Raw genomic sequence first — 19,023 nt, forward strand, 5'->3', positions numbered from 1 at the left:
TTGGGCCTGAACTATTTTTTCAAGTTAATCTCTGAACTTGACAATTATTCTCCTATTGAGTCTTAAACTTTTTTTGGCCCTAATTAGTCCCTGATTTTTCCATGAAAAAATGTTAGACCGAAAAGAAGTTTAGGCCCCCAGTGTGACAACAATAAAAAAATTCAGATCCTACAATTGCCTCAGGGACTAACTTGAACAAAAACAAAGTTCAAGCACCAATTTAAGAACAATTATCAAATTCAGACCCAAAAAATCATTAACCCTAAAAATAATTTTAACCTATTTGAATGACCGTACACGTTTCCATCCAAGTTGATATCAGATAAAATAAAGGAGCTTACGCGCTAATTAACTCAGTCGCTTTCGGTGACCAACCATATCCGAAAACCTAAAGATTCTCTCTCCCAAACCAAACCTTCAAATTTCAGCAAGAGAGAGAGAGAGAGAGAACTTACATAGCTCAGATTTCGATCATCAATTTAGGGTTTCTTAGTTCGATCCCCGATTACCCAATACCCCAATTTTACAGATCAGGTATGCTTTAACCTTTTCTTTTGTTCTTTTTTTTAAATATTAAAAAATTGCAATTGGTTACTTCGATTGTTTAAATCATCTTCGGTTCTTGTTTTTTTCGGATTGGTTTTTAATTTTGTTTCATATTGATCTTTCAGTATAATTTGGAAATTTTGTAGTTAGCTAAAGTTTTTTGGCTTCTTCGAAACTATTATTACTATTCATGTTGTTAGCTTTAGGGTATAATTTGTTTAATCTATGTATATATATTTCCTTAATGAAAAACAATTTTTAGAACTTTTTTGGTTTTTTTTTTAATTTTAATTTATAATCTTTATTTGAATCTCGTCTTCTTGTTTTAAAAATTATTCCTTTTAGCATTGGTATCCTTAAATTCTTTTAGGATAAAACTGCAGATATCCATTAGATCTGTATAATGAGTGCCTTTTCTTGAAAACGCAGCAACGAGTTCATAGCTTATGCATTAAAGTGAAAATCTATGTGTGGTTCTATGTTACTTTATCCTTGTTTAGGCACCCTTTGATGAAATTCTTTTTCTGAAGAAAAAATTGAATGGTGACCTAAGGACTGTATAGCAAAAAGGTGAAAAGGGATAGCGTTTATCGAACAGAACCTTTCCTTTTTTGTTGATTTCTGTTTTCTCTGTCGTGAAATGTTTATTTTAGAGATATTGAGGACAAAGAAGAAACCATTATTTGATCCACCGAAAGAAAATTACTGATGAATATTCGGCCTTGCAATGTAGGTCTGAGTGTTCTAGTTGTTCGGCTGTTTCTATCCTCTAAGTTTCATGTCTGATCTTGACATCCAGATTCCTACTGCCTTTGGTACTCATTTCTCCCTCGTATTTATCTCTTATCTCCTTGTATTAACTTGCCTTTAGCATGGAAATTCAAACTTGTCATCAACTGTATGCTGCTAGATCCGTTTGCTGATGCAAATGCTGAAGACGCTGGTGCTGGTGCCAAGGAATACGTTCACATTCGTATTCAGCAGCGGAACGGTAGGAAAAGCCTGACCACTGTTCAGGGATTGAAGAAAGAATTTAGCTATAACAAAATTCTCAAGGACCTCAAGAAAGAATTTTGTTGTAATGGCACTGTTGTCCAGGACCCAGAATTAGGGAAGGTGTGTGTTTAACCTCCTAAGAAAGTGACCTCAGCTGCCTTTGTCTTCCCTCTCCGTTGTTAATTTTATTATCTACTTGGTTTATTTGTAGGTTATTCAACTTCAAGGAGATCAGAGGAAGAACGTCTCCACTTTCCTCGTTCAGGTAATTGCCATTACGCTTCGGTTTAAATCTTCTTAGAACTGCCTAGAAGATTCAACATACTTGTTTGAGTTCTTAGCAACCAATCTCTTTCGATTTATGGACAGGCTGGTATTGTGAAGAAGGATAGCATCAAAATCCACGGTTTTTAAGTCTTAGCTACGAGAGTTTCCGGGAGAATTAAAAGGTCTATCATGTTCTAAGCCGGAAGAGCTACCCGATGAAGTATTAGTTATATAGGTGGTGTCATATTATCTATAATGTTAGTCTGATACTCTGATATATTGCATCCTATGTTTCTTGTGCTGTCAACTCTTTAAGTTATATGTGATGTTGAATGACAATGATAACCATTGCATATTATACATAAATAGTTGTCAAAGTCTTGAGATCGAATCAATATCTAAATATAGGAGTTGAGTTTTTTTTTTTTTTTTTGAAGATTTTCTCCTGTTGGTTATTGGATCACAGGTATGGATTATATGGTTCTATTACAGTTTAGACTTTTGAATTCGATTTTAGAATACAAAAAGAAAGATGAATGTTATCTACACTACCATATAATGTTGGGTTTCAATTTTGATCATTGTTAAGAGTCAATTCGAATGGATGTTATATTCAACTATTTTACTTAACATATTGAGCAAAAGTTTCTCTCATAGGTGTGTAGTTCTTTTATATTTCGTCTTTTAGCCAAAATAATAAATTACAATTTGATCCCTCTACTATGTTTATATATGGGATTTAGTTTTTATATATTAATTTGATATAATTTAATAATTTATTTTTACGAGTTCATTAATTAATTCGATTCTAACATGCAAAAATCTATTTTGAACTTAAATAATTAAGGGTGTCAACTATTTAGACTAACTAATGATATAAAAATACATCAACTAAATTATGTCTAATTGAAGTATAGACGGTAAGTTTTAAATTTAAACATAATAGTAGGATCATAGCTAAAATTTGATCTAAAACAATTTATGCTTAACATAATCATTTCTCATTTTAAAATTTTTTAATAGTATTAACAATTGTACTTATAATTTTAAACCTAAATACTAGAGATTGAATTCTTGAAAATAAGTATAAGGACCAAATTTCAAATGTACTAAGAGTATAGAGATTTTAAACATATTTTAACTTTCAAATTTGTATTCTACAAATTGACCCCAAAAAATAAGAAACTCAATGCGAAGCATGAGCGAACCATACTAACGTTTGGATTAAAATCAAACTCTGATACGGATGTTAGATATGGATACGAATAGTGCTACTTGTAAACTTAAGTGTAAGTGCACGGTTTGAACATTGAGGAAAGAGAAGGAAAAAACACTTGTACTCCAGAGAAATGTTAAGAAATAATATTCTTAACAATATCCGTATCTGAACCTTCAAGCCTTACTTTCTAAGAACAAACTTAAAAATCTTACCAACCTGCTTAAGCTTAGCTTCACAACCTTTTTAACATAAAGTGATTCTGCAATGAATGCTATTTTCTAATACTACAATTGGCAAAAGCGTTGATAACCAAAAATGAGTATTTATGTTCAACAAATCCAACCCATATCCCATGTCCTTGTCCATGATGCATGGACACAAATATGGCCATTGGCTTGTCGAGTCTAAGTAACAAAGATAAGAAATAATGGTGAGTTTGTCCAGGGTTTGGTCGCGATAGGATGATCAATGTGGTAAATATCATATATAGTTGTCTATGTTGGTGTGGTTCAAATTATAACTTCTAAATTTATACTAGACGTGCTTATAAATTGGGTCGGGTCGAAGTATAATATTATTATAAAATTATAAGTTCCAAATCTATCCAAATCTCATTAGAACCGGGGAGGAGATTGTGAAAAAGTGCAAAGGGGTTCCTTTGGCAGTAAAAACATTGTGAAGCCTGCTATTTCAGAAAACTGATGAATCTGATTGGATCTATATAAGAGAGAGTGAAATATGGAGACTTGAGCAACATGAAAAACGATATTTTACCAGTGTTGAAGCTAAGTTACAATCATTTACCATCTCATTTGCAACGATGTCTTGCTTTTTTGTCCTTGTACAGAAAGGATCAGATCTATGATAGTGACCTAGTCATCCGTCTTTGGATGGCAAATGGATTCCTTGAGCATCCAAGGCAAAATCAAGAGTGGGAGGATGTTGGCAAAAGACGTTTGAATGAAATACTGTCAAGGTGCCACATCCAAAAGGAGGAGGATTTTTTCTTGAATTTTACCTTCAAAATGCCTGATCTGGTACATGATCTTGCATTAGATGTGTCTCAAAAAGAGTGTAAAACAGTGAATTCCGAAACAGAAATGGTTGATGAAAATGTTCGACATTTATTATTATGTGATGAGAAGTTGATTGAAGTTCCACGTGTTTTGGAGGAAATGAAAAGTGTTCGAACAGTAATCATCCAAGATGTTTCAAAGAGATCAAAGATTGTTGATAAATCTCTTATAAATCTTTGTGCCTCCAATTTCAAGTATCTACGGGCATTAGAATTAAGGAATTCACCATTGACGGCTTTACCGAATTCCATTTACACCTTGAAGCACTTAAGAGACCTTGAGTTGGCCCAATGTAAGGGTATACAGGAACTTCCGAGTTCTTTCTATAAGCTTCGCAGCTTGCAATCGTTAAACCTTTGAGCTTAGACATCTAGAAATAACCATTAAATCTGAGAATTTGAAAGAATTACGAGCAGGGTGTTGGACTTCTCTTCAATACTTGAAGTTGCATAGATATTTCGAATTAGAATGCTTACCTGAAGGAATGCAGTATGTGAAGTCACTTCGAACACTTGTCCTGAAAGGCTGTAGTAGACTTGTCTCATTGCCACGGAGCCTGAAATTCCTAACCAAGTTAGAACACCTTGAAATAGTTTTTTTGCAACAAAATCAATTTAGAAATGGAACCAAAAGAAGAAGAAGATAGAGACGTTCAGTTGAGCCTTAAAACTTTCGAACTCTATGAATTATATGCCTTAAGAGATTTGCCACAATTGCTTCTTCAAGGGTCTTGTTCCACTTGCAGCAATTACGAATTAGTTGGTGTCCAGAATTGTCCGTTCTACCAGCGTGGCTACTGAATCTCACTTCTCTTCATAAACTTGAGATTGGGTATTGCTTTAATTTGTCAGCTCCAGTAGAGGGAATAAACCGCCTCACCAACCTTAGAGAATTGGCAATTCACGAACGTCCGCAGTTGAGCAAAAGATACAGACAAAATGGGGGTGAAGATTGACTCAAAATTGCTCACATCCAAAAGGTTGTTATTAAGGATTAAGATTGAGGTATGTGGTAAATTGATGGATGCCTCTTGTTTGCTCACATCCAAAATTGCTCGCATATATATATATATATTCCATTACAATATGATCCGAGATTTCTAATGTGGCCTTATAGAAACATCATTACCCGACTGCTGCGCATGTAGTTCAGCAAGCTGGCTTGTTTCTCCTGAGTTGGCGTACAGCCCGTGCTATTTAGGGTGTGTAGACCTTGGTAGCCTACTGTGGAAGGGGTTGATTGTTGGTGCAAGACTCCATTGGATAAGTTAAATCGCAACATTCACCGTATTGCAACATGTTGCAGCACAATGAATAAACTCAAATACCTCAAGCTTAAAAAAGAAACCGAAGTTACCATTTGTTTTGTTTGTTTACCTCAACTTGGTTTATGAGCTTTAAGGAAGAAAAAGGAAAATAAGAAAGAAAACAAGTTTAATAAACTGTGCTTTTTTATCTGACGAAAAAAAAAATTGAGTGCCGGCCACTGCATAGTTGGCATCAATTTATATGTAAAATTATTTATGGAAGGAAAGAAAAAAAGAAAGAAAGAAACTAAAAGTAGCCAATGAAAAAGAAAGAGAAAAAAAATTACATTTAAGGTGGTGCCGGCCATAAAGTGACCAACAACCAAAATTTTTTTTATTAAAAACTAGTGTCGGCCACTAGGGGTGTGCAAAATTCGGGTAAAATTGAAAAAATTCGGTTAACCGACCGAATTCGGTTAATCGGTCGGTTAACCGAATTTTTTCAGTCAGGGGTCGGTTAATTATTTTTTGATTTTTCAGTTAACGGTTAATTTGGTTCGAAACCGGTCGGTTAACCAAATTTTTTCGGTTTAACCGAAAAAATTAATAAATAAAATTATAATATATAAATAGACCCACTATCCACCTAAACCCAATCTAAACCCAAGTATTCAACCTAACTCAATTACCCAACCCAACCCAATCATAAAAAATTACAAATAATTTAATAAATAAAAATAAAATTCTAAAACTAAAACTAAAACTAAAGTCTAAAAGTCTAAAAATAATTTAATTATGTAGTGATTCAATTCGGTTAATTCGAATAATTCGGGTAATTCGGATAATTCAGTTAATTCGGTTAATTTTTAACCAAAAATAAAAAACATATAATTTTCGGTTCGGTTAATTTTTTTGAAAAAATTTCGGTTCGGTTAGCGGTTAAAAGTTTTGAAAGGTCGGTTAATTCTGTTAATGTTATTTCGGGTCGGTTAACCGAATGAACACCCCTATCGGCCACGCAGTGGCCAAAATCCAAAAACAATAATTTTTTATTCCCCAAAAGTGGTGTCGGTCATTTGATGTCCATAACTCATTTTTTTTAATATTGGTATAAAATGAGTATCAATATCATACAATTTGTAAAATAAATACATGGGTGTCAGTGATCTAGTGTCCATAACCCAAAAAATTATTTTTTTAATGTCTGACATAATCATCAGGCAATGATTGTGTTAAATTTGAAGTGGGTGTCGGCCATCTAGTGTCCATAACTCAATTTTACTATTCATTTCAGGTCATTTGAGTGATTGTTTTGAACTTGTGTCATTCTTGTGAATAATTAATTTTTTCAGGTTATTTAGATAAAATAGTCATGAAAAAGATAGATATTGTAAAAATTATACTTTCTCTCGAAATTAAGGTAATAATTCAAATATAGTGAATTGGTAAATTCTTAGTTGAGGTATGAGGTATACCAAGGTGTGAAGGTAGGCAATTGGATCGAACTACTATAAATCAATTTGTCTAAGCTTCTCTTTCCTTCCCTCATTATTTAGAAAAGTTTGCAAAGAATTTTAAAATACCAATTCACCCCTCTTGGTATATATTCGAGCTTATAAAAAAGGATTCAAATGTTGATGATGACATCACTGAAATCTTCATGTTGCAAATAAACAAAAAAAAAAGTGTTATGGACTAATTATAGAGAAGTCCCCAGCTTTAGCCAAACGTAAAAAAAAGTCGCTTCAACAATCCGTTAGCAGATTAACAAAATTTTTAATGGCAATGACCGATTTGAGGAATTATCTTAATTAGAGTAATTAAATGGACCAAAAAAAATTTAAAGTGACCAAAATAAGAATAATACTATTTTAAAATGACCTATCATATAATTTACCCTAATAACAATTAGATGTTGTAGTGAAGCCTTAACAGTGATCTTCTTATATACTTTATTGAAAGAAAAAATTATTGCAAATACATTTCATCAACACATTTAGTACATAAAAAATCGAATATCGTACGTAATTAAATTTGAAATTAAAAAAATATCTTTGTTGTCGATTGAGTCCTAATTTCGTTGGCATTAGCATTGTTGTCTATGCAATAGGACGTGGGTTCGAGAACACTAAAGCGCATTTATCCTTCTATTGAAAGGTTGGGAGGAATTATAGATAGTTCTAGGCAATTTGTATATATATAAAAAAAACATCTCTTTGTAAAATCGAGTTCAAATTGAAATATATTTTGATTTAATCAATACTTTAAGATTATTTATGTTATCATTCCTTCGATTGAATCAATGATTATAGGATTAATTATATAATTCATTAGATTATCTCTTAAAATTACTTATTCACCGTAATGTCATTTCATTCGTATACAGACTTATTCAATTGAATTAATGATTGTATAGTGAATAATATAATTCATTTGATTACATTATATATAGTTCGATTCAACTAGATCGACGATTAGTTGGTCAGTTGTATAATTCTTTCTATTACGTTCATAATTAAGTAAATACAAATGCATGCCATGTCATTACACTTATACATAAACAATTCAATTGGATCATTGAATGTATGACTAAGGATGGGTTTAGATGGGTGGTACATTTACCTACGATTAATGTAAAAACAACGGTAGCGGTGAGATTAGATATTGTAACGCAAGACAAAAAGTAAGCTAAAAACACCGTACCGCTCATCTAAATCCACACTAATTATAATTCATTTGATTAGGCTTGTATAATTGATAACTATATGATTAATAGTATAATTTATTTGATTATGTTCATATTTAAGTAAATGTAAATGCACATAGTATCATTACACTAGTACATAAATGATTCAATTGAGTCATTCAATCGTACAATTATATAAGTATAAATATAATATAATAATCCCTAAAATATATAATTTTTTCACTTTAGTCCTTAAAATTTTTCTTAACTCAAATTAGGGCATAATTAGAAACATATGTGTATATTTATAAATCAACCTATTCAATTAAATCAATTAGTAATTGATAAGTAGATAATTCAGTCAATTATGTTTGTAATTAGAGATATGTATATACAAGTTTATTTGTCTACAATTAATCATATATTTAACTCAATTATGTTTTTAAATTGTATAATACTGAACCCCATGTGCTGGTCTGATAGTTAGGTTGTTCACCGCTCTAGGTGTGGAGTGGGTTCGAGTCACAATGTTGTTAGGGCTTTGCCCTCTTGTAATTCATCGAAAAAATTGTTTAATACTCTTAAAATTAATTTTACATAAATTACTCTATTTATAGTTTATTTTAATTTAATATAATGTTCTGAAAAGTTTATAAAATAATAATTGATAAATAATATTAAAAAGGTTATCATGCTTAATTTTTATAAATTTTTTAATGAGTTGCAGCCAATTTTAGACTTATTATTTAATTTTTGATTAGGTGTAAAAGTAAACTAAGAAAATCAAAAAAGTCGAAAATGCGAGTTGTCATCAAAATTTTGAGTCAGAAAAATGAGTTGATGAATATGATCTATTTTGAGAACTATTATTTTTAGATTTATTTGTAAAATAAATACTTTTATTTTTCATTAGGATAATGTTTTAATATTCTAGTATTTTATCTGTAAGATAATATTTTTATTTTTTTAAGTATTTTATCTTTCATTTTATTTTTAAATAACTTTTCAATTTTAGATTGATGAGTTTACGTAGAATTGAGAGGGAGTGGAGAGATGTTTTTACCAATCAATCTACATTAAAAGCCTTTCAAAATATTAAAAATTAAAATAACTTGAAAACTGTGGCATCAGGCGTTTGTAGTCCAACGGTTAGGATAATTGCCTTCCAAGCAATAGACCCGGGTTCGACTCCCGGCAAACGCAGTTAATTTTGGAAATTAATTTTTAATTTCAAGCAATTTCCTTTTTTTTGTTCCCTTTTTCTCTCCGATGTAATGCAGGTGGTAACTGCCGAGTGTTTGTTGGATTAAAACATGAGAGCCATTTGCCTACCAAAATTAGGGAGGTTTATGTTAGAAAAATTGGGAAAGGTGGAGAGTTGAATCATAAAATTATGGTTTCATATTTTACTCTATGAGACCTTTACAACGGTAAATCATATGCTAAAAATGGTTGAGTGATGAATGAGAAATTGATACTCAAAGTAATCTACTTAACATTTGCTAATCAATATAAGATTAAGGGTGAGTTTGGATGAACGGTACATTTACCTGCAGTTAGTGTAAAAAAAATGGTGGCGACGAGATTAGATACTGTAGCGTAAGACAAAAAGTAAGCTAAACACACCGCCTATCCAAACCCACCTTAAAACTAAATTTTTAATGGATATAATGAAGAAATTATCACTTATTTATAAGGTCAAAGTGTTAATTAGAGTTGTCCATGGGCCGGACTAGGCCGAATAAAAAAAATATGCCCGTTTTCTAGGCCCGGGCCCGGGCGCAGCCTAAAAAATGGGCCTAAAATTTTATCCAAGGCTTTGCCCAGATAAAAATCTAAAACTCGAGCCCTGCTCGTCCATATTAAATTTTTTATATAAAAATAAATTTAAAAAATATAATACATCAAATATTCTAAAAATATTAAAATAAATGTTTTCCAACAAATGAAAAAAAATACTCAAATAACACTAAGATAAATGCAACTTAGCAAACAAATACCTCTACAATAGTAGCAAAATTAATAATAAAATAAGATTTATACAATATTCAAACAATAACAATAAAATAGTAGTAATATAATAGTGAAATTATAGCAAAATAATAAAAAACAACAACAATTTTTTTGTGCAAATTCGGGCTGGGCCTGAGTAAAAAAAGCTTATTCAAGCTCAACCCATTTAGAAAACGATTTTTTTTTTTGTCTAAACCTATTTTCCGGACCTATATTTTTGCGCAACTCTCCCACTTTTCAGCCGGGCCTTCGGGCCAATTATATATATGTAACTTATTATTTATTTATTTTTAATATAAGGGTAATATTGTCATTTTAATCTATTCATTATTTATTCCATAGAATTATATATAATTTTGTTTTATTAAAATTTCAAATATAAATAATTTAATATTTAATTATAATGTAATATTAAGTACATATAAATTATAAAATATATAAAAAATAATATTATCATATTATATAAATTATACAAAATTTAATATTTTCTCAAATATCATTGTAAAACTTTATTTTAATTTGATTGTGTTTTTTAAGATATTATATAAGTTTAATAAAATCCCAGATGAAATTTGAAAATAAAATATTGTAGTCTTAAACATTCAAGGTTACTATTTTAGCTAAGTTTTTATTTTATTTTTGCATAAATTTTTAATAAATATATTTTTATATGATTTTTTATCAACATCACGAGTATATCATAATCTAATAATGTTATTAGTAAGTTCAAATTGATAGTTTTATTAGTTGGACAAAAAAAAATTAGACTCGTATAAAATATGGACCAAGCTTTAATTTCTGATATTTGAAGCTTGAACCGCTTAATTCGTTTTCTAAGTTTATAATATGTTATTTTTTATGTATTATGTAATTTATATTATATGAAAAATTAAATATGCATGCTATAATGTAAATATTTAAATTTTTTTAATAATTTGTATTTATAAATTTAATGAAAGAAAGCATTCATTAAAGCATAATAAAAGAAATGAATATAAATAATTATTAAATATTAAATAAAATAAAATATTTAAAAAAATATGGGTTGATCTAGATAAAATCGAGTTAACTATTAATAAATATGGATAATATTGAACAAAATTTAAAACTCATGTTTTAAGTTTGGTCGAGTTTAAGCAACCCTATATGACTGTTGATAGTGACACCATACATGTGTCCTATGAACGTCTCTAGATAGATTCACATGAAAAATATAGTCAACCATGTTCAACGGTAATAAACTTAATACAATAATGAAACCATGAATATGTTGACAAAGATAGAGCCTTGGGACCGTAAGCGCTAGATTCAAGTTTCATCCTACGAAAATTATGTGTGGGCTAACTAGTTAATTGAGTAAATCAGTTGAATTTAAGTTATTTAATTTAATACTTGTAATGATTGATTTTAACTGGAAGGGTTGATATAACTAATTAGTATAAGGGTTAAATATGTAAATTATATATAATATAAGTATTAATAGCAAAATTTCGGTGAAAGTATCATGAGTCTTCTGTATTAGTAGTTAGATTGCATTTTACTCACTCTATTAAAAAATAGGCAAATTATCCTACGCTAGATCAAAGAATAAATTATCCTTTTTTTTATTAAAAATTTCATCCATTTGTACTGGTAAAAATTCACATGATTGACGGAATAATCAGACAATAACATTGCGTGTGCCATGTGTATATCATGCTAATGTATAGAGACTAATTTTTAACCGTAAAATAAATAAATTTTTTATCAGAAAGACCGATTTATTCTTTGATCCAATATAAATAGACTAATTTAATTATTTTTTAAATAAAAAATAAAATATAATCCGCTTTTTAATACAAATATATTGGTCATATTATTTTGTAAAATTCCAAACTTTTATGTCAAAATAAAGTCGAGTTTCAACATTATACCTCAGATTTTCCATATCAGTTGTTTTGCACGCTTACTCATACATTGCCAAGTGTCCTCCTTTAATCATCACAAGCTATTTCTAGCGAGTACAATAGGAAATTCATAATCTCACGAGTGTAAATCACCCCATCACCTCAAGTTGCGTACAACCTCCGAAAAATAGAAAAATAACAAAATTCTAATTAATAAATAATTTTCTAGGCCTTTCCCTTTAATTTCCTCGCCACCCAAACAAGAAAAAGATAAAAAGAAAAAACCTACACCGCCATCCCCCGTAACGCACAGCGACTGTTCCCAGACTTTATCCGAGGAATATTTTTTTGTCATTTCGTTGATAATCCGAACTTCAATTCTTTAAAATAGCTTTGGATTCTTGGATAAGGTAAACCATTCCCCTACAGCTTGTCTAGTTTTATTTTATATGTTCTTTTTAAAACTTTTTTTTTTTTGGCTTTTGTTTTAATTGGCTTTTGTTTGATCTTAAACTTTTCTGATAATGGGTTTTGCCTATATGATCAAGATTTCCTTTTATTTCCTTAATTTCTATGCCTTTACCTGAAGAAAAAGAACAAATTTAAGATTCAAGATCACTTTTTTTCCCTAGTTAAGTTAAACTGGAAAATTTTAATTTAAATGTAGTGAATCTTTGGTCTTTAAATGTTAGTTGATTCTATAATCTGATTTTGTGATTAATTGTAATGATTTCTGGAATGAAACTGTTTTTGCGGTAATTTATTTATTACTAATTTAAATTATTTTAGGAAGTTTGAATCTTTGCTTGTTCACAATTTAGCCTATAGTTTCGATTTTACAATGATTAGATATTTCTATGGTTTGAATTTGCATTTTATGAGTTTGTAAGGCTTTTGTTCTAATTAACTTGTTGACGGAAGGAAATGGATGCCCGCTTTGGTTTGATTGCCAAATGGTATCTAGGTTGCTTGATTTTTGTTTCTTCGATTTTGGTGAAATATGATTTGAATTCTTGTTGGTAATATGTTATATGAAGTTCGAATCCGATGCAGGTTTGGTTTAACATGTTTGGGTTGTTGTTAGACCTCTTTGATCAACTAAGTTCGTGTTTTGGTTTGGTTGTCAATGGTATTTAGGCTGCCTCATTTATTGTTTCTTCGGTTTAAACAAAAAATTAATCTTATTCTTGATAACAATATGCTATATAAAGTCGAATCTGATGGGGTTTCGCTTAACATATTCGGGTTGTTGCTAGGCCTCTTTGATCAACTAAGTTCATGTTTTGGTTTGGTTGTCAATGGTGTTTAGGCTGCCTTTAAATGAAAAAAATATTCTTATTCTTGATAACAATATGCTATATAAAGTCGAATCTGATGGGGTTTGGCTTAACATATTCGGGTTATTGCTATGCCTCTTGGATCGTTCATATTTTGCTTTGGTTGCGAAATGGTTTTTAGGCTGCCTGATTAGTGTTTCTTCGATTTTACATGAACGAATTCTTGTTCTTGATGATAATATGTTACATAAAGTCAAATCCGATGTTGCTTTTGCTTAACATGTTTGGGCTGTTTTCAGGCCTCTTTGATAAACAAAGTTTCATGTCTGATCTCGACGTCCAGGTTCCTACTGCCTTTGGTATGTTTCGACCTTAACATTGCACTATTAATAATTGTTCTAATTTCAGGTTTAACATGCCTTTTGTATTTGTTGTGGTAGATCCCTTTGCTGATGCAAATGCTGAGGACTCGGGTGCTGGTGCAAAGGAGTATGTTCATATCCGTGTTCAACAAAGGAACGGTAGGAAAAGCCTGACGACTGTCCAAGGGTTGAAGAAAGATTTCAGTTACAACAAGATACTTAAAGACCTCAAGAAGGAGTTTTGCTGCAATGGCACTGTGGTTCAGGACCCAGAATTAGGGCAGGTGTGTGTATAACCCTTTTAAACGATTATGGATAATATCTGTTATTCGTACCTGATGTCTAAGTTTGTTATGTTCTGGTTTTACACTCAGGTTATTCAACTTCAAGGTGACCAGCGTAAGAATGTCTCCACCTTCCTTGTTCAGGTAATTGTTATTGCTTCTTGGAATTAGTTGATGTTAAGCAAAAAGTAACTCGGACTAAGTTGTGAGTGTCGGTACGAGACTATGGGTGTGTGTCTAGCATGAGTATGTTTAGTTTCATATCACTATGCCCATTTCCGCATATGTCTTGGACAGGGGTTTTAGACATGAAGGAAAATGACGAGTCGGAGCAATATATTGTGGTGTTTCAGTTCCTAATTTTTACGGTCTTTTGTTTTTCTGGACCAGGCTGGCATTGTGAAGAAGGAAAACATCAAAATCCATGGTTTCTAAGTTGCAGCAAGCTTAAAGTTTTCTGCTAATCTGTGTGCCTTGTTTCAAACCCGGATATACTACACGGTCAGGATATACTATAATAATATCTATGCCGTTATATCATCTCTATGCTGTTTTGATCGCGATATATGCCGCTCGTATTTCTTTTGATTTCCAGTTCACTGGATTATGTACTGTTGGATGATTTTGAAATCTATGAAAAGCTTGTTTCTCTATGATTCAAAGTTGAAACAAATGTTGTTATTATAGCTTAAAATTGTTTCAATAATTGATTGTATGAGCTTTTGAGAGTGATTTCTTTTGAATTGAAAGCAGGCAAAGTTTTGAAGAATATGATATTTATGTGATGCTAATAAACCTAATCTAGTTTGCACCATCCATCTAATACGAGTAAACAACATCCCAACCTGCCTAGGATTAGTTCCATAAATACTCTTAGTCCTCTCTTGCCATAGCTCATAGATCTAAGAGATCCAAACCAATCTTATTATAGTTGAAAAGTGAAAAGAATGGCTTCCCTCATGCTTAATCATCCCATTCAGTCACGCCATGCCATGTATGGTGCATAAGATTTTGGCCACCAGTTTGCATAATAAGACTCCACAATTGCCTTGCATGAGCACACCCTATGAACAAATGGTCTCTTGTTCCTGCATCTGACCTGCAAAGAATACATGTTGGATTAACCTACTGATTCCATGAAGATTAGCGATCTTTAGTTGGTAGCTTGTTTAGGATGGCTAACCAAGAGTAAAGAATGTCTGGGAATAGCTGATTTTCCCTATGCTACCTTGTTGAAACATCAACCATGCTTTATTAGCTTTATAACTTGAGAAGTTCCTATTTGCAGCAGCAAACGCCTTAGCTTCAGTAACTTCTTCTAAGCTTGGCTTTGTCCTTGCTTCATCTGAGCATCCCATAGTCCTCTTTTAATATGCAAGGGACATGCCTGTGCCATAATAACCCATAAATTCTTCAGCATACAAGCTTTGTTCCAAGTAAGGAGATCCTTGATCCATGATCCACCTTCAGCTTTAGGATAGCAAAATTCCCTTCCAATTCACCCTAGCACCCTTGGCCGATCCTTCTTCCCCCTTTCAAAGGAATGCAGAAACACAATTGAGTCACTTTTTTAATGATGGGAGTAAAAATATCTATACCAAAAGTGTTGCAAATTGAATATAACAGACTGCAAAAGTTGAACCCCGTCTACAAATGAGTTTTAGTAGCCCAACATCTGATCCTCGTAATCTTTTCAAGCTTCTTGTTACCAGGGGGACTCCACCACATCAATGAGCAGCCAAGTGCTAAACAGTAAGATATCGCAAAGATTCCTCCACCACATCAAGGAGCTTATAAAAGCAATGTCCGAATGTGATATAAAGCACACATAAGTGCAAAATCTCCAATAGAACTCCCGCCACTTTATATCGTAATTGGCATGCCAATTGATCCTAACATTTTGTTAAATCTACCAAAGCATTTTACAATTATAATAAACAAATGTCCATCAATATTATTAATATATGCATATACTCATATCATATAAGGGCACCTTACGTGCTCACATATTCATGTTCAAATTCATATTTATAAAGGCCTTTTGAGCATGTTTGTTGTACATTCATAAAGCATATAAACATATCCATTTCATATAATAGTTTTTAAAAGTGAAAAGTCGTATTTCCATTTATTTTTTTTATCTTTTACATATTAATTTTTATATTTTAACATGATATTGACTAAAAGCATAAATTCACCAATAAATTTTATTTGTGGGTCAAGTATTTGTATTTTCACATTAATAATATAAACACTTCCATGACAATTAATATGTCGATTTCATATTTTTATTTTACAAAGCATTACTTAACTAACAATTCCAACATAACATATTATGGACTTATTTCATATATTTTAAACCATGGGATTTACAAATTTTCATTCCATATTTATGATCTAAAATTATTTAATTCATACTTCAATATAATATAAATAAGAGTATTCAACGTACCTACCCTAATGGACGCTCTACAACACTTAATTGTGCCGTCATAGACTCTAGCCCATCATCAATCAAACTTGGAATTCTGTAAATCATTATTTTCTCATTTGTTTCATACAAAAACATAACAAAAAATATGATGTATTTCATCTCAATGTAAAAAATTGTACCAAAAAAAACATACTTTTGCAGTTTGTTAATTCAATTCGAGTCCAACTTTTTTAAAGCAAGCTTGGATTAAAAAATGGTGAATCCCGAAATTTCAAGTAAATCTACTATTTTAAATTGATTTTTTACTCATTTTGAACTAATTATAAGGTATTTCAACTCAATTTAATAGACCGTTAACGAATATTTAAGAATCAAGCGTTTTCCCTCTTTTAAATGTTCATGAGAGCTTAATTTTTTGGAAAATTTAAATCAAAATAATTAGATGAAATTGACAGCTTAGATCTGTAATTAAATGGTACTTAGGATGTTTGAAAACAAATTTGAGGTTTAGAAATGAAGACTTGGCAAAGAATATTTTATTTTGGCAAAACTAGTTAATTTTCGGTAGTGATAAGAGAGTGTGTAGATATGCGGTTTTGGGATGCAAAAAAGACTGTAATTAATTAGTGTGTAATGTGTTTATCATGTATGCAAAGTTCTGGATCAACCAGGAGCTTCTATGAGCAAGTCAAAGAGCAAAGAGAAGCTTACTTAGCCTCTAACGTTCAATCGAAAGCAATCTGGTGAGTGATCGAAATTGCTGCTTCTAGGCACAACTCAATGCGTTATTAGGAAGCTTAGGTTAGCCTAAACACCTATCCTAAGTTCCAAGTGTAAGTATCCCTATTCAATCTATTATTGTTATGCAAATCATGTTTATGAGATGTGATATGTTATGTGAATTATCATGAAATGTCAATGAAAATATATTATGTGATTATGACTGAATATGATATGAGCTTGCTGGTATTAATGCATTTCTTTATTTAAATATTTATTTGTATTTGAGAGAGCTTAATTTCGTAAACACCTACCTTTGGGCAGTCCTTATTGTTTACATCTTTTTGGGTTTCTAGTTAAGCTTTGAAAAACTAGAGAAAGTATCTATCTTAGCGTAATAAAAAGATAGGGAGCTGTAAAGGTTATAGCCTGTATCATTTAGTGAATTGGGGAAAATGCTTAGTTGAGAAAAGCTAAGCTAATGAAAGTAGACAATTGAGGTCGAACCAGTCTTTTAATTTCTCTTCTTGATCACCAATTAACCCCTTGGCGTTTATCGAGTGTAATATTAAGATATCCAAGTTGAATGCAGGGCACAAAATCAAAACTAAACAATTTGTTAATCCGTTGTTGTGTGACTTTCTCAAAATCAGCTCTGGTAGACCAATTTTCAATTTTAGAAAGACAATCTCTTATTCCTTGTGTCCAATTCCAAACCTATATTGCATGAAAAATAGTTACTTCAATTACCACAGCAGAATAAAGCTGAGGTTTGGGAGAAGGTAGAGGCAGATCAAAGTGGAGCAATGGTGCCGGACAACGAGAACCATCAGAGTGATGGACAGCGATGGATGGGGCGAATCACTAGAGAGGCGAACAATAGAGGGAGAAGCAACTGATTTTTCTTTAAACGTAGGGATTTGGGTTTTTCTAGTTTGGGGAACCAGTTGAAAATTTTGATGATTTAACACATATTTATTGGTAGAGGTGTTCAAATTTCGGTTAAAACTGAATTAATCTATCGAATCGATCTAATTTGGTTAATTGATCTAGTTCGGTAGGAGGTCGGTTAAAGATTTTTTAGAATTTTGGTTAACAGTTAATTCGGCTCAAATCGGGTAATTAACTGAACTTAATAAATAATATTATATATTATATGTATTATGCTATTACTAAATCGGTTAATTCGGTCAAATAAACATTACCAATTTATTTATTTTTTATATGTTTTATACTTGTTTTAATAAAAAAATATAAATTTGGGTTAATTTGGATTGGTTCGGTTAATTTATTTAAATTTTGGTTTGGTTAACAGTTAAAGAATTAAAAAGTTCGATTAATACTAATTTGGTTCGATTAACCGATCGGTTAATTGTTTGAACATCCCTAAAATTTTGAGTTAATCGAATTAACTCAAATAAGTAATTTGAGTTTTCAGTTCAAGTTAAGTTGAATTTTAAATTCGAATAGTTCAAATAATTCAAATAATAAATTCGTTTAAAGACACCTTTGTACCTGTCAATTTGGAAAATGAGCAAATTGATCTCTCTCAATAAAAATTAGAAAATATTTATAAAAATTTCAAAATTGATATTTAAAAAAAATCTAAAGAATATATAAAAAAATTTAAAATTTAAAATTTTTCTAAAATAATAATTTCGGGTTTCTGCCAGCTCCCCTAGATACACCACTGCAGGGATTTAAATAAGTTAATTAATGATTTAAGCTTATCATACTAAAGTATCTTATTATTATTATTATTTTGTTTTGAAAAAGTTTTCAAATATATACGGTTTCAAATTTATGTACTCTAATATGGAATTAGTTATACTGTAACAAGATTTTAATTTTACATGTTTAATTTTTTAATTTAACTCAGAACAATTTCACTTGATTCGAATCAACTCAAATTTCATTTCACTCGATTCGAAAAAATTTCAAATCAAGTTAGGATAATAAAATAAGACTTTCCAACTCGATTAATTCAAAAAAATTTCACTCAATTCAATCG

General features: G+C 30.9%; 3 protein-coding genes and 1 non-coding gene across 6 annotated transcripts; all 4 read left to right on the forward strand.

Annotated features, from left to right (window-relative positions):
• Positions 1-314: 314 nt before the first annotated feature.
• LOC107941979 (protein translation factor SUI1 homolog 2) lies at positions 315-2,200 on the forward strand. 3 transcript variants are annotated; one of them, XM_016875615.2, is made up of 5 exons: positions 315-534; positions 1,280-1,361; positions 1,457-1,662; positions 1,754-1,807; positions 1,912-2,200. In XM_016875615.2, exons 2-5 carry the CDS (start codon positions 1,325-1,327, stop codon positions 1,954-1,956), a joined length of 342 nt encoding a protein of 113 aa, XP_016731104.1. In that variant the 5' UTR covers positions 315-534; positions 1,280-1,324; the 3' UTR covers positions 1,957-2,200. The 3 variants fall into 3 exon arrangements, with proteins under 3 accessions (XP_016731104.1, XP_040948354.1, XP_040948355.1); XM_041092420.1 differs by having other exon boundaries at positions 320-534; positions 1,200-1,361; XM_041092421.1 differs by lacking the exon at positions 1,280-1,361 and having other exon boundaries at positions 320-534; positions 1,418-1,662.
• Positions 2,201-3,783: 1,583 nt separating this feature from the next.
• LOC107941983 (putative disease resistance protein RGA3) lies at positions 3,784-4,464 on the forward strand. Its single transcript, XM_016875619.1, has one exon. The coding sequence runs from the start codon at positions 3,784-3,786 to the stop codon at positions 4,462-4,464; it is 681 nt and encodes a 226-aa protein (XP_016731108.1).
• Positions 4,465-9,167: 4,703 nt separating this feature from the next.
• Positions 9,168-9,239, forward strand: TRNAG-UCC (transfer RNA glycine (anticodon UCC)). The gene has a single exon. It is a non-coding gene; the product is annotated as a tRNA-Gly (tRNA).
• A 2,749-nt stretch (positions 9,240-11,988) lies between these two features.
• Positions 11,989-14,511, forward strand: LOC107941980 (protein translation factor SUI1 homolog 2). Its single transcript, XM_016875616.2, has 5 exons — positions 11,989-12,345; positions 13,512-13,571; positions 13,653-13,858; positions 13,949-14,002; positions 14,249-14,511. Exons 2-5 carry the CDS (start codon positions 13,535-13,537, stop codon positions 14,291-14,293), a joined length of 342 nt encoding a protein of 113 aa, XP_016731105.1. The 5' UTR covers positions 11,989-12,345; positions 13,512-13,534; the 3' UTR covers positions 14,294-14,511.
• The last annotated feature ends 4,512 nt before the right edge of the window (positions 14,512-19,023 follow it).

Source organism: Gossypium hirsutum, chromosome D05 (assembly GCF_007990345.1).
Source record: "Gossypium hirsutum isolate 1008001.06 chromosome D05, Gossypium_hirsutum_v2.1, whole genome shotgun sequence".
NCBI classification, from domain to species: domain Eukaryota; kingdom Viridiplantae; phylum Streptophyta; class Magnoliopsida; order Malvales; family Malvaceae; genus Gossypium; species Gossypium hirsutum.